We start from the raw sequence: 16,778 nt of genomic DNA, 5'->3' as shown, positions 1-16,778 counted from the left end.
ACACGTAATATAGTTTGGCTTGTCATTTGTTGAAGAGTACATAAAGAAATATAACTTAAGGGGGGGGGGGAACAGAAAGGAAAAATGAAAAAGAGAAACACCCTATTGCCTCATTTTTTTTTAATCCAAAAATGTTTTTGTTCTATACTATGTTTGGTTTATAATTGGCAAAATTATTCGGATTTGTTAGTGTGTGCGTCCCAACTTACGCTTAAGTAATTATCCACATAATTGCGCATCATTCACACATTACGCAAAGCACACCTAGCGTAGGTGCTGCACCCACCTGCATCCAAGACATTATATATGATTCTATATGTGTGGGAGCATGGTGGGAGCACTGTGGCCTAGCGGAACGGACCCGGTGGGGTCACTCAACTTGCAATACTGACCGCACGATCGTTACCAAAATCGCGGAAAAAGGGGTCATTTTTTTGGCTTGTCTGTGGACAAAATTGTCTGTGAAATTGGAAAAATAGGGGTGTTTTATCGCACAAATGTCCATGAAATTTAAAAAGGGTTCTTATTATTTTCTCTTGATCCCGTGAAATTCTGTGATGCCCTGTTAATTACTAAAAAAACCATTCATATTTTTTTGGCTTGTCCGTGGACAAAATTGTCTGTGAAATTGGAAAAATAGGGGTGTTTTATCGCACAAATGTCCGCTTGAAATTGAAAAAAGGGGTTCTTATTATTTTCTCTTGATCCCGTGAAATTCTGTGATGCCCCGTTAATTACTAAAAAAACATTCATAAAAGCCTCATCCTTGAAATGTTGAAATTAGGGTCAAAATTGTAAATGTGTCCTCGGAATCTAAAAAATAGGGGTGTTTCAGAGTACCATTTTGTCCATGTTTTGGAGTTAAAAAGGGGGTAAAATTTCATGATTTATCCTTGAAATCGACTACGAAAAGGGGGTAATTTGTACTTGTGGTAACGGTCCTACGCGTCCCCCCTACCAGGGAGTGACCCCACCGGGGGGAACGGACACTGACTCATAATCGGAAGGTTGCGGGTTCGAGCCCCGGCGACGCCATCGTGTTGTGCCCTTGAGTAAGGCACTTTATCTTGATTACTCCTCTCCACCCAGGTGTTTAAATGGCTACCCGTATTTTTAAATGCTGGGAAGGTAACAGACTCGCTGTAGAGGAGGTGTAGCGGTCCCCCTATAGCAACATTACATGGAGGAGTCTTGCCCAATCGCCAATGAAAGAGAGATGGGCACTCCGATCACTGTTTATGTAGGATCGTCTCCTCTACCTTTACCTTATATGTGTCTTTAAGTAACAATTAGAAGCTAAACAAAGTGTAGGGTGCTGGAGTTCCATCAGAACAAAGAGAGAATGAACGAAATCAATAGCATGTATATGTAGAATATTTTTTCTCACATTATATTTCAGTTTTAACCTTGAATCGGGGATTATACAAACAAAACTTTTGACAATTCGGTCTCATCATGCCACCCTGACCTACAAAATATGGTTGAATGGTGTTTATAGGCAGGCATTCATTGATACCCAGCCAAGTAAAGAATAAATATATACTTATACTTTTTTATGTTGATCCTAAATCCTTCAATCTATAAATCAAGTTATCAAAAGTATCAATAGGGTAATCAGACTATATCCATAATAATGAACATCAATGTGACACTTCTGTTGTCTGCACACAATATCAAAATAGGCATATTATGCAGTGGCGTAGCTATGATGGGACAAGGGGTACCCTTGGCCCCGTCTTAGGAGGGGCAGAATCAACTAATTCATCACCTCTGCGCCCCTCTCCAAGCTGTGAAAGACAAAATGTTTGTGTGCAAACATATATAGTCATTTGAAAAGCCATTATAAGACCAAAATTCAACTTGATATTAACAAATTAGTTGCATTTGTGCATATTTTCCAGCACTCATTGCACAACCATTTCAGGAAGGGGGTCATACTTTATCCTTGCATGAAGTGCATTTGCTGCATTACGTGCTATAGTTGTACTGAAATGCTGAAACACCAGGCCTTGACATTGATTTTCAAGGGCACTCATGTTCATCCTATGTACACTACCTGCCCCATTTCACATTTGTCACCTTTACATCAACATGTTATTCTAGATTTATGGGTGTGTGTGATATAACCTAGTTGTTTGTTTTGTATTCACTTTCTTATTTATTTGGTATATCACAAATTGTTGAGCAAGTCACCTTACACTTTTTGTAATTTGCTCTGGGATGGCAGTGAAAATGTTGATCTAACAAAACACTTCTTAGAGTACACTCTTTATACCTTTTTGATAGTTTTTTCTATATATTCTAAAATAACTTTTATTTCAAAAATTGTCCTTGATAAATCCAATGAAATAGTACTCATTACTTAACCCCATGAGAACTACCTGCCGATTGGCCAAAAAAGGAGTTTTCATTATCAATTGGACCAATCAGCAACATTGTTAGAATAATTTCACCACACAAAAAATTGGGGTGACTTATTTGCAAAGCTCTATTCTGATTGGTGATTAAAGTGAAGATATCATGTAATTGACCAATAAGAGGCCATGTTAGATCGGCAGGTAGTGCTCAGGCGGCTAAGCTTTTGCCATCTGCCCTGACGTCTTGATCTCACTTGTAAGTGATCTGGTCCACTGTATTTCCAGTGAAACATCTTTGTGATGTTTCCGAAAGTGACAATGTGTTGGATCAGTGCTGTACGGTGCGACCATTTGATGCGCATTGGCGACTAGATTTTTTCTGATGGCGACTAAATATTAATCCCTGGCGCCAATGGCGACCAACTATTGAAGCTTTTAATCGCCAGCAAATGCAATACATATATGTATGTAATGTAGCATTCAAGAGTATGAATGTATGCTATCATTGCTATGAATATATGCATTTATAATGTCTCAATGGAGACTTCCTGGAAAACATATCGGCCTACATTGTACATGCTGTGTATGAAGTATGTAGTTCAATGGGAATATGTAGATTGAGTACAGCAGCTATGAACATTCAACGCACGTGGGTGTTCAGTTGGCACCTCAGATTTTTTACCTGGGAGCAAAATTTGGGCGCCTAAATTTATAAAGTTACGAGCCATTGGCTCCTCAATCAGGTTTTGCACCGTACAGCACTGTGTTGGATCAGTGTATCATATATAATAATTATGTGAACATGATGAAGGTCTCATTTCTCTTGATCACATGGCCTATACGATTCACTGATCAAAACATCAACACCACCAGGACACATCAAGAAGTTTTGCAGGAAAGGCAGTGAACAAGATCACTTATGATCAACAAAGCTAAAGTAGTGACAGCTATTTCATTGTGAAGCAAAATGTTTGAAAGCATTGGCTCTACAATCCTACAAATGCATTTATTTACACAAATGCATTTATTTACACAAATGCATTTATTTACTAAAACAATTTGTGCCTTTTAATTGTTTTTATAAAACCTAAATCATTATTACATGCATCTTTAATTAGGAATGAATCGACAAATTTGACTGTTTTCTTGATCCCGTGGTATTTGGGGCAGTGGTTATTTTGAATTTTGACTCCTCTATGAAAGTTGTTTGTATTGGGACAGAGTTATATTTTTACACACAATTATTGCAATTTTTCTAATTGTAAATCTTTTTCTGATTTCTTTCCTCCATCTTGTCTTTCCTTCATCTTGATCCTTTTCTGCTTGATAATTCTTTCTAGAAGAATGCAGGCACATGTAGGATACTGTGCATTCTTTAGGCCTGGTAAATATGACAAAAATAAATTCTTTGTTTTGAACAAATTTTAAAAGCAGTTTTGTTCATCTATGCAGTACTACTTCTTCTACTACATGTATACAATGAGTAAAAGGGGCAATTTTCCCAAAACTTAACTCCTCACAGAGCATAGAGCACCATTCTAAGCATTCATTTATACAAATTTTTAGGTCAACAAATGTGAGGTTACAAATCAAGTCCCTGTTGGAATCAACAATAATATATGAGTCATAAAGCAAAGTTGATTTATTGTATTGATCAATTGATTTGGATTCACAATTGTTACGTGACTTATGATATTTGTATAACCAATACTACCGGAAAGTTGGGAAAAAATCAAATGAACCCGACCATGATAATATATACTTACAAACAGTAGCAGAAACATGTTTGAAAAAGGTGTCTGACTGAAAAATGACTGGGAATGGTATTATGCACAACAAGAAAACTTGTACAACTTCCCAAAGTGGGGGTGTGGGGGTGTGTGTGTGGGGGGGCTTATTTGACTGAATGATAAAATTATAATTTGTATGAGGGTTTACAAAATTTCTTGTCAAAATTGAAACAAACACTTTGCAGACATTTTTGGTACATATACCATAAAACCCAGACTACAAGCATATACTGTGCTTCTGATGGAAGCTACATTAATCCAGTCACCATTATGGAGTTTGAGCAAATAAATTACTGATCCAAGCATATACAAACAAGTATTATTTTAAGACCGATCTATTGTATTGGTATATTAACGCTTGCTTCGAATTAATTAAGCTTTTACAAAAAACACTATATATGCTTGTAGATGGAGTTTTATGGTACATAATGTACCAAAATTGACCATGGAAAGGGTGATCAAAGTTTGCAGTAAAACACACGCAAAATTATATCGCCCGTAAGGAACAAACCAAAAGCTTGATGATGTCCTATAAACGAAAGTCCTTTCGTTGGAGAGGGGTATCAAAGAGTCTGAATACATTTGTAAACAAACTATAGTGGGAATTCCAATTGAATGAACGCAGCTTTCAATAGTGTGACTATTTTTGAGTACACTGCGCGATGTACGCCAGCGTGTGGGGGAATGTGCGTGAGCAACGCGAATGAATTCAACCGCATGATGCCAATGCACATGTGATTGGCTAGCACTGTATCCAAATACGCGATATATGATCGCGGTTGGATCGAGTACAGCTGTTGAAAGCTGCGTCCATCCATTGGAATTCCTACTATAGTCAAAATAGCGGTCAAAGTTGATCTTTTGGGTTGGAATTTTCAACATTTTCCACTTTTTTCAGAGACAGGTAGGGGACCAACTTCCCAACAAAAGTACTATCGTTCATACATGTAGAACTTTATCAAACTTTTGGGTTGTTTTCTTCCTGAGAACTCAACTTACAATTGTGTGTTTACTTACAATGCAAAATCGCAATTAAAAAAACAAACAAACATGACACATGTCGTCATTAGAGATGGAGCATTGAAGTCAAGTTCAGAACGTAATGACCCTATGTCCACAAAAATTCGGCAAGCTCTGTGTAAGCTTGGTGTTTGTCTCCTTATACAGTTTGACCACTTTGAATACGCAGTAAATTACGCAGTTTCTGCGCATCATAATATCAAAAGGAATTAACACGCTGCTAGGTGCACCCACACGCTGCTAGGTGCACCCAAATGTATGAGCGTCTTAATATGTGACGTATGATACGCTTACGCAAAATGTGTGTACCTTAGTTTGTTATTCAAAGTGGACAAACTGTAGTATGCATTTAAGTTTACTACAAAATAATCACAATTTCCAAACTGAACAATATTGGGGTAAATTTGTTTTTTTAATAGATGCACTATCTAATCCTGCACATTATGACACCACATTGAATCCAATGTGACTTCAAGAAGCAAAGTTACAAGCATTTGATTAGACGAAGGTCCAGTTTTAGAAGTGACAAACTGGCCTATTCAAAACTCCACAGACTAGACATCTGGTTTGAGAGTGGTGAATGGCTAATTCATGCTTTTGGCTTTATTTTAAAACAAAAGGAACAAAAGAAAACTGAAACAAACTGACAAATAAAATGAATGTTATGAAAAGAACGCTTTAAATAACGCTTCATTGAAGAAACTGTGTTGTCTCTTTGTTGCGCTTGTTGGAATCTTTTTGCGCCTTGTATAGGTCAGTCTGTCACTTTCAAAACTGGACCTTTTGTATTCAATTGCTTGTAACTTTACTTCTTGAGGTCACATTGGATTGAATGTGGTGTCATTATGTGCAGGATTAGATAGTGCATCTATTAAAAAAACAAATTTACCCCGATATTACTCAGTTTTGAAATTGTGAATATTTTTCCAAGTGTAAGGATACTTTATTGGCGCAGCATATTTGAATTTAGTAACTTACTTCCATTAGCTCTGCCCTCTCCTTCTCACTCATAGATAACGACTGTTGGACAGTTTGGAATTCTGTCATCATTGTGCGCATCTCCTCTTGGGACTGCTGCCCAGCAGCGCCCCCACACATCTTCTGCTCTACCCTAAGGAATGCAACAAAAAATACAAAACAATAATTAGTACTTATTTATAATCAATTCAGTCACTATTATTATGTTTTGATGGATCCAAGTTGTGATAATATTGGATCCAAAACATAATAATGATAAAATTGATGCTTTACGCTAATATTTATTGGTCTCGCTATGAGTTTTAAAATATTGGACTCGACTACGCCTCATTCAATATTTTAAAACTCATAGCTCGACTAATAAATATGGGCTCAATTGATCCAATTTTATATCAATATTGGAATCATTATACATCTTGCTGAATTTGTTAGATTATGCAACTATTACACATGAACATTCACATACAATTTCACATGGGCAAGCAACAACTGCATGCAACCAAGAACATCAAACATAACATGCATATTACATAGTAAAACAAAATAAATTTCTTGTCAGGCAAAAATTAATAAGCTTAAATGTTATTTTTTTGCCTCATTACTATTAATATTTTATAGGCTTCAATAATTTTATGACCCAATGGACAACCTCATCTCATTTTTTCTTCATCAAAACTGAGATTTTGATATCTGAAGAAAGCTCATATTTTTCTCATTACCCCAATAAAATTTAATGCCTGAGATTATTTAGTTTTATTTAGATGATGTGAACAAAAATGTAGTGAATTGTGGTAAACACACCAGAAATGTATGGGGCATTGTTATATATACACGTTTTTGCTTCTCAAATCAAAACCGCAGGAGCAATACAAATACAAATTTAGAAACATATTGTTTCAATGAGAGGCCTCAATATAAGTTCGACAACAGAACATGAAAAATTTGCCCCTTTAGGGACCGTTCACAAACACTTGTTAGGGGGCCTGATGCAAAGGGGGGGCCCCTGAAAAATTTGACCCTCCTAAGGGGGGCCTGAAAAAATGACCACAAATTTTCCTGGGAAAATTGAGTTTATATGCTTTTCTATGGGGTTGACCCATAATTTTCATGTCAAAAAGGGGGCCCTGACATTTTTGAGATCTGTAAAGGGGGGGGCCAAAAAATTTCACGATGAATTTTTTTTGCATCAGCCCCCCCCCCTAATAAGTGTTTGTGAATGGTCCCTTAACACCATTTCCCAATTAGATATGTGGTTTGTTTTCATAGGTTATGATCATTTTTATTCTGCTGGAAACAATACAAACAAATTTAAGTCTATCTACTTTTAAACTGAATTTGTGAGTTGTTGTCAGTGAAGCAGGTACACACACACTACATAGAGCCAGCCCTCAAATTAAGGATCTGAAGGGGCACAGCAACTTTTTTAGGGCAAGTTGATAATTCCCTTGGATTTTCACTGAAAAGGCAAGGCAGCATAGCAGTTTGTAATATTTTAAGAGGGCATCATGGCAACTGTTATAAATTTGAGAAAGGCACCAAGGCAATTTCTCAAAATTGAAGAAAGCACACACAAACATAGATAGATGATTTTATAATGAAGGGGCAGGGCTGGGGCATGGCAAGTGACTACCTTGGGTAAAGGACATATTTTGCGGGCATTACAGCAGTGGGGATGGGCACCCACAGCAAAATGCCATGGGTGCCATGGTTAATTCGAGGGCTGCATAGAGCCCTAAAATGAGTGTTCAAAATAAGGACAAATGAAGGGTGCCCAACGGACAACTTGACCTCATGTTTTGGTTGTCCCACCAGATGTTATGGTTGCCCACAACAAATTTTGTGGGGTTTTATTTTTAATCTGATTATGAATTGAACATTACCATTGATCCATTTTCATTAATAGCAATGAGAAAATAAAATGTGTTTACATAAAGTTAGTGTACAGATTTTGGTGGTCCTCCAGAAAACCACTATGTTAAGTTAGATTATCCACAATTAATTTTGGTTGTCTAGGGCAACCAGACTACTAAACCTATTTCAAACACTACCTAAAATTGCTACCACAACCACGCTAACTGTCCAACAAACAAAGCATGTTATGGAACATTTATTTATCTAAAAACTTCAACAACATGGACATGTTACAATGTAAGCTGCATATGAAACAAAAAGAAAAACTGTACATGCAAAACACCAAACTTCACAGCACTAGATGTTTTTGTAACAGAGAGAACGTACAGTATGTATGGTGGGCTACATCTATCAGCAAAGCTTGGTAACACACTTTAAGAAAGAAGGAAATGATGCACAGTGTTAGTATTAAAATGCCTGTTTAGAGATATGACTATTGTATAGAGTTTGGAATATATGCATACAAAACTAAAATGTTACTAATGTGAGTTATAATGGAAATAATAACCCCAGTATGAAGTTGCTCACTTAAACAGAGGCTGAAAAAATGTTTTTTCCCTGCAAGCAATCCAGAATTTCCCTCCAGTTTGACATATTTCCCTTATGTATTTCTTTATTTTTTTGGTCAAAAACCAAAAATTTCTCGGCACCAAGCTTCCCGTATTGCCCACTTTTTCCTGCCATGTAAAATTACAGCTCGGCAGCTTTAGCAGAAGAATTGAATACCAGTAGCATAGCCAGCAGGGGGGGGCAGAGTGCCCCCTGACAAAAAGTGAAAGAGAAAAGTGCCCCTCTGACAAAAAATGAAAGAGAAAATCAGGAGGGCAAAGGAAAAGAAAAGGAGCAAGGAGCCCCTTTTCTACCAAAATTCAGCCTGATCAGGGGCCAAAATAGTGTAAAATGCACAATTTTAGCGCACGCACATTGTACAGATAAAGCCCTTTCTATCTTGATAATGGGCGAAAATAGTGTAAAATACTAAATTTTTGCGCGCTACAACGCACGCACATCGCCCCAGTTAAGCCTTTTTGGAAGCTCGAAGACATACATGTACAGTCTTTATGTATTATATGATGCAACTGTAATTTTTTTTCGTCTGTGCCCCGAAATTTTATTTTGCCCCCGACCAAAAAAGCTGGCTACGCCCGTCGCCCCTGTTGAATACTCTACAAATTACCTAAATTATACAATCCAGTTTGGTTATCACAGGTAAAAAGTTGTCAACATGATCACCAAACTGAATCATTTTTTCTGAAAAAAGGTTAATTAAAGCATCAACAACTGATGCCTTGGGTGAAAAACTTTATATCCTGCGATCAAAGATAATTTTCATGCATGTACATCCTACATGTAATACCAATTAATCATGTATTGTAATTGTCTTTGGGCCGATAAAATCCAGATACTCATTTTATTCTTATGGGCAATACCATTTCTATTTTATCGAATAATGTCACAAATTCCAATGATTATTATCAAAATTCTCTTTAATTTTTTGTTGTATTTTCTTTCTTGTAACACATATTTTTCATCTATTCAAAAAGAAATATTTCTAGTAAGTCTTAAAGCACAAATTAATATTTGATATTGATCAACAACAGGAAGCAATGAAAGTCGATATAAACTTTCTGATATTCAAGTAAAATAAATTGCAATTGACATATCGGGAAACAGGGAAATAGTAATAATGTCAAAACAAAGACATATTTTCGTTCCAAAACTATGTCATACAAATTTGACCAAAGAGTTCAACATTTTTGGAAAAACAGGCCACAAAAGGCAACGGATCATACAATTTTGGTTGAAATGGGTTGACATGCCTACCTTTTTATGCCAAGTCATATTTGGAAATCTACTATTTAAGAGTGCACACCAGTAAATACAAGTCTCCTACACCCTGGGAGGAAAAAATCAGTGTTTCAAACAAGGAAATGTGCAACACGACTAAATCAAATACATTAGAAAAGGCTTAAAACCCAACTATTAGGCCCTAATTCATATTCAATCCTCATTTAGGCCTGGGATATAGATTGTCTGTGAAAAATGAGCAGGATCTAACTTTTATGACGATTTGGCTAAACTTTCAAAATGTGTTACATTTCAGAAACACCAAGCTATTCGTGAGGTGGCGTACGCTGTATGGGCTATATGGTCGGCATTTTTTGGGAAAAAATGCTGGACTCCGTATATAATTTCTACAATAGATGTCTTCATCAGACCTTCGACTCACAGAAGGGTAAGTTTTGAAGAACTGAGTCGCTCTGGAGTCAAGAAAGTGACGTTTTCCCGGACCCAGTTTGTACACAAAGTTGATGGGGGCTATTTACTGGTGTGCACCCTTAAAACCAGCTTATTTGTTACATGAAGCCAAATTCCTTAATGCAGAATATCTCTCTCTCTCCCATTCTACAAGTTCCATCAATATTCTTCAGTTATTAAATCAATTTCTTCAGGAAGAATAGAATTCCACAATTTCAGAATACTATCCACAGGTTGGGAGAAGACGATCATTTATCCATAAATCAGAAGGAGGTAGTTAAGAAATGTACATGTATGTACACCCCTGCACTTACTGAGCTAAACTAGCGATGCCCTGTTCTTGTGACTGTACTTTGGCTTGCATATGATGCAGTTCATTCCGAATCTGGGCCACTCTCGCTTTGGCACTGGCCACTTCTGCCTTGAGTTGGTCCGGATCATAGCGGTGCTCCCAGTTGAACTGGTTGAGTTCACTACAATAGAATAAACCAAATGAAACATGGTTAAGAAGTTGCTTCATTAAGTTGTATGGTCAACAATTTATTTTATATGCTATATATCAATATGATGTTACCTTGTTACAAGAAATTGTGAACATATTAATTACCATGTTATAAGAAATTGTTTTATACAATTTTAAATTTAATTTTAAATATTTTTAAATTTAATTTTAAATATGTAGCTCTTAAAACAAACTGCCGCATTCATTAACAATAGTATTGAAAAATGTGATCAAATTAATATATGAATAATGCCAACAACAACAACAACAACAACAACAACAACAACAACAAAAGCAACACTTATATAGAGTTATTCATAAAATAATACACTCTTAACAACAACAACAACAACAACAACAACAACAACAACAACAACAAAAGCAACACTTATGTAGGATTATTCATAAAATAATACACCCTTAATATATTTTACATGATGAAAACTTAAGTCATTGATCATGGAAATCGACCATTTTTTCTTTGTAATTTTGGTAAAATTTGGGATAAAATGTTGAAAGCGCACTCAAGTGTTTGGGTTGATGGCAATGAACCAAGTAAAACAAAATATCTGCATATGATACCAAATTGCCACTCCTGAAAGTTTGGTACAAATGTTGATGACAATGCCACATTTTATATTTACATGGTACATTCATGTGGTTGCTCCCAACATAGGTATTTGAGGAACGCTCCCAAACAGTTCTCAGAAAGTAGTCATTAACCGTGCACACAAGTACACATCTCAAGTTGCATTTCATGTAGGCATGAAATGTATAACAAATTTTAGACACAAATCCAAACAAGACCTACATTGTAGCACATATTGCACGTTTTATTTGGAGGTAAAATTCAGTTCAAGGTCTATCAGAAAAAGAAATGATTGTCTGTGGCCTATACATAAGCCTACCTGGTTTTAAGTTATAGAACCATTTTTGTTTAATGTTGTCATGTACCCTGTAGGCTATCCCCACAAAGGTTGAGTCACTGGAGGCTTTGAGTTTTAAGGTGAACGAGAGCAATGCTTGCTGAGGGCTCTTTTAAGATGGGCAACTTAAAAGTTGCCCATCCGAGTGTGATTTAAAGCTCACCTTATCTGCCAGACTCCTAACTTCTTCACAAGTGCAGTTTATAGCACACCTGGCAGCTCGCCTTAATATTTCAAGGAGTTTTATTTATTGCACACCTAGTATTTTCAAAACACAAATCCTGTCACTGTCAGTGACATACAACTGGCTAACACTGGGATATATTCTAAGTCGCTGCTAAATCCTGATTTTTCACCCAAACAACATCAGTTCAGAGATTATGATGAGATTTCAAAAAACAAAAGCCTTCCTTCCCTCTTACTTTCCACATACAAAGACATAGACAGGGGTGCGATGCCAATCCAAATGAAAGTTAAAAAGGTTCATATTTTTTCCTGAGCTGGAATACTTTTCAGTACCCCCCAATAATGCTAGGTAAAGTTAAAAATTGTGATAAAATAGAGGGAAAATGGGTGTTTGTGACCTATATTTTGCACAATTTTCCGACTCCAAGGGGATAACCCCCCTCAGTCACCCCAGGATGGCCCACCAATTTATTTTCAATTTAGTTTCAGCCCCCCCATGTTGGAAATCTTCCTAAACCAATGAACATTAAAACTTTTTTGAAGGAACAATGCACAGAAGGTCCCATTTTACCTACCCCCCCTAAAAAATTTTGAATTTTGCTTTGCCCTATCTTGAACACATGTAACTCCAGAATATTTTCAGTTTTAGAAAGAGTCTATAGAAAATAATAGTTTGATATAAAGTATAAAGTTATCCAATCCATGGTAACAGAACAGTTATATGTGGCACAGTTATCCATGGTAAAAGGTACCCTAAACTATACAAGTAACTTTGAGTATAAACTGTATAGCATCCAGGGAAAAAAGTAGAGGCTTGTAAAGCTGATACCTGCTATTCCACTACTTAGTGTAGGGCTTAAGGTTGAAGTCAAAGTTGAAATTATGGTTATGAAGATTGGGTTGGGGTTCATTTAGCTGATAAGGGTAAAGGTTAAGGGTAGGACAAGGGTAAATTTAAGGGTAAGGGTTGGGATTAAGGTTGGTCTTAGAGTTCTTTCCCCTATCTTCAATCCAAGGAGTCATTTTACACTCAATTTAACATTTTACAACTATGAACTATACAGTGTGAATATCCTATCCTAATACATGGTGTCCCTGAAAGAAAGAACTGCATCGTTGGAAAATGAATTGTTTGGGTATAGGTGACCCCGGCCATCCGGGTACTTATTTTACATGATGCTACACCGTCTACACTTACGCTTTTCAACCTACAATAGATCGTGGAGCAGAGCCACTAGTTGAAGACTTGTAGCAGAGCTGACTCGGATTGTTCACATTATGTTTTGACTTCGAATCGAGCAAATTTCTGGGCCGATTTCGGTAAAATAAAGGTTTTAACCAAATAAATAAAGGTTTAAATAAAGGTTTAAATAAAGGTTTAAATAAAGGTTTAGATAAAGGTTTTAAGTATTTAAAAATACTTGGCAAACATTGCATTTTATGTGAAGCAGAACATATGAACATGTAGAGGAGAGTCTTTATTTTTGTTGTTGGCTGGAGGCCCCATGTCGAGAAGTTATAGAAATAGCAGTATTTTGGCCGATTTGAAAAGGGACAAACCACTGTAAACTACAAATTTGACTTCTGAATCGGTTTTGTTGTCAACGGAGGTCAACGGCTTGTGACATCATTCCGGGGTCACCTATTTAACGCATAAACCAAATAGGCCTATAACTAAATAACCAATGTGGTTGAGAATATATCAGCTAACACATACATTTTAAATTTTGACAACTGACCGCTCCATTTTTGAAATAAAAGAATTTTATGAAACTACATCATTTTCAGCACGTTCCACAACAGAGTCAAATATCTATCAATGACAATAGACGCCTCATGCGCTGATGATGCACAGTGATTAGCACTCCGAATACAGATCATCGATTGATATTTGAATCCGTGGAAAGGTTTGAATAAGTGTGAAAACTGTGTGATCAATTGTAAAAATTCCAAAAGTATGTGATAGCTGATTTTATTTTTCAACCACACCAATTATTTAGTTATGTTTAGTTGTGGCGTTAAAATATCCTAAAAAATAAGTTTCCGACAATACAGTTCTTTCAGGGATACTCTGTATGTCCTACAACTTTCTATGATCTCACTGCACAACTATGTGTGCTATATTTGTGTTGCGGTTTTTACCAAGTTCAGTTAACTTTTTACATAATACCGTCTGTAAATCTGACATTTCAATATGACAAACAATAGACTATTGTTAGAGAAAAGTCAGTCTGTCATGTTGCAAATTCGACCCGATAAATGCTAACAATACCTGGCATTCCCACAACCTATAAAGACTCTATGTTTAGATCCTAATGGCAACAACTAGGACCTTCATCATAGTGGATACATTCCAAATAGTTTTGCTTTACCAGGCACATAGCCAAAATAATTTGGGGGGAGGGTGCGGAATTTCCAAAATGTGGACCTTTACCCCCAAAAAAATCCCTAAAATGGACCATTTTCAACAAGTTTAACCAGATAAAGTGGGTAAATTTGCCTTGAAATTGGACCTTTTGTTGAATAGGGAGAGTATGTCTGTCTGTAATTTCCAGAATTTCTTAATTTCTAAACCAAAATAAACATTGAAATCTGTACATAAAGTTTTTAAAAAAGTTTTGTTTCCTGTAAGTGGCCTCAAAACCAAAATATGAAATGCATTTTTTACATTTTTTAATTGTTTATATTTTTAGAGTCCGGATGTATGGTAACATATGCATCAATTACTTACCCCCCACCCCCCACACATGTATATTTACTTTCAAATCAGAGTATGTTAGATGTGAAAATTGATCAATAGTTTTAGGCATATTATAGATTGATTTCATAGGATATTTAAACAAAATTCTCATAATTTTTGGCCTGAAAATTAAATTTTGTCTTGATTTCTCAAATACGAAAAGGAAATACAGTAATATTGCTCCTTGGATGTTTTCCTGAATATCTGTTTTCCTGAATATACTAATGAAGACATGTTTGGAAACAGCAGTACGCCTGTATACTGTTTGCTACTTCCCGGCCTCACATGACCCAACCCAGGCAACCCTAATCTGGAAAATTAGGAAAAAAGTTGGCATTTTTTGTTAATTTGTACAAAAGAATACCGACCCTAATTTTGGAAATTCCACTAAAAGGGTTTTTTTCCCAAAGATTTTTGACATTGTGAAAAGGTTTTTTTTCTTCATGCTTTGTATCTATTAATTTTTATGAATGAAGAGGTATTAGTAGAGAAATGTCCCAAATTACACATTAGACCAAAAATGTTTTGGCTATGACCTTAAAAAATAAATCCGACCGACCAACCACACCTCTTTCTTGGAAAGGATCTATGGGCAATCAAACAATTTTTTGACCTTACTATTATTGTGTCAAATCATGTAATGTTGTAGCATCATAAATTCTCAACATGATCCAATTAACTTTTCCCAGGCTCTTCTCACTTCACTTTATTTTACTTGTATATTCCATGTCACTGTCTTCAGCGGTTGAAATATGATTTCCGGAAGCAGCGGATATGGTTGCCTTCTCTTACAAATTACTTTCATGAATCAAAGCGCCACAGTTAAACTTCGATTAACCTACAGACTATCAAAATCATCATCTATGAAAATCATCATCAGTTTACATTTCCAATCAGTTTGTTTCAGGATTTTAATAAGATTTGACAAAACAATTGAAGCACTTATGATTAATTCCTATACAGTGGTGTAACTCAAGAATTTTACTGTACATGTATATATATGATACCACCCCCCAGCAAAAAAAAAAAAAAAAGTGAAAATGTGATTTAATATTTTTTTCTTACAGGGTAGCAAATTGTGTTGTGTTTAAGAGGTACTACACCCCTGCCCAATTTTGTGCCTATTTTTGCATTTTTCTCAAAAATTATAGCGCATTAGGGACAAGTAAGATATGTATATTATAGGGGCAAGGACTAAAACTACTGCACTGGAAATTTTATTTCAGCACGGACAACAGTTGTGGAGTTACAGTCAAAAATGAGGGAAAACCAATATTTGATCAATAAATCAATAACTACTTGCTTTGAGTTGCTGAATTTTCAGTACAGTAGTTGCAGTCCTTGCCCCTATAATATACATATCTGGCTTGTCACCAATGTGCTATCATTTTGAGAAAATGCAAAAATATGCACAAAATTTGCCAGGGTGTAGTACACACCTCTTAAGGGTTGAAAACACTAATTTTCAACACGGTAACATTTGTGAACATCTTTAAAATTTATTAAGGGCTTTTTGTTTGTTTTGTTTGTTTGGTGTTTTTTTTGTGCCAAATTTCATGTTTTAATGAATATTTTTGCTGGTGTACACTGTTTCATTTGAAATGCATCTCAACAGGGAAATGTACACTTACAGGTTTTGATAAACAATGAAAAGTAATTTTTTGTCCCCAAATTCTATCTGCAATTTAAATTAACTGGTGTTCATAAACGTTGACTAAGTCCTTTACAAATGTGGGTTAGTCCATCTATGTAGCACTTTCATTGCCTTTGATCAACTTCCATGTCCAAAATTAATAGAAATTTATATAATTGATGTGCTTGATAACAAACTCATTGTGTGACAGCTCAAGCTTATAGTTGTTCTCACCTCCTCAAGATTAGTAGTGACATCTAAGGTTAGGCCCCCCCCCCCCCAAAAAAAAAAAGTTGTTTGTTTGTCCTCCACAGCTTTTAAAGAGGACGTGCGGGCGGGCGGATTTTTTGTTGTTTTGTTTTTTTGATTTGGCGTATTCCTGGACCTAGCTAGAGCTAATTAAATGCTACAATCATTCATGGTGACTTAAAAAGACCAACATTTTGTTTCTTTAATAATTTGTGTTCATGTCATAG

The 16,778-nt window shown here is 35.9% G+C and overlaps 1 protein-coding gene across 1 annotated transcript in view; it reads right to left on the bottom strand.

Moving 5' to 3' along the window:
* Positions 1-16,778, bottom strand: part of LOC140160740 (protein KIBRA-like) — a 103,946-nt gene that overhangs the window by 22,121 nt on the left and 65,047 nt on the right. Inside the window, 4 exon segments of the mRNA XM_072184040.1 lie at positions 6,146-6,278; positions 8,384-8,428; positions 10,630-10,762; positions 10,765-10,788. Coding sequence (XP_072040141.1) covers positions 6,146-6,278; positions 8,384-8,428; positions 10,630-10,762; positions 10,765-10,788 — 335 coding nt within the window.

This window comes from Amphiura filiformis, chromosome 9 (genome assembly GCF_039555335.1).
Source record: "Amphiura filiformis chromosome 9, Afil_fr2py, whole genome shotgun sequence".
In the NCBI taxonomy this organism is placed as follows: Eukaryota; Metazoa; Echinodermata; class Ophiuroidea; order Amphilepidida; family Amphiuridae; genus Amphiura; species Amphiura filiformis.
This window is presented reverse-complemented; position numbering and strand designations above follow the sequence as displayed.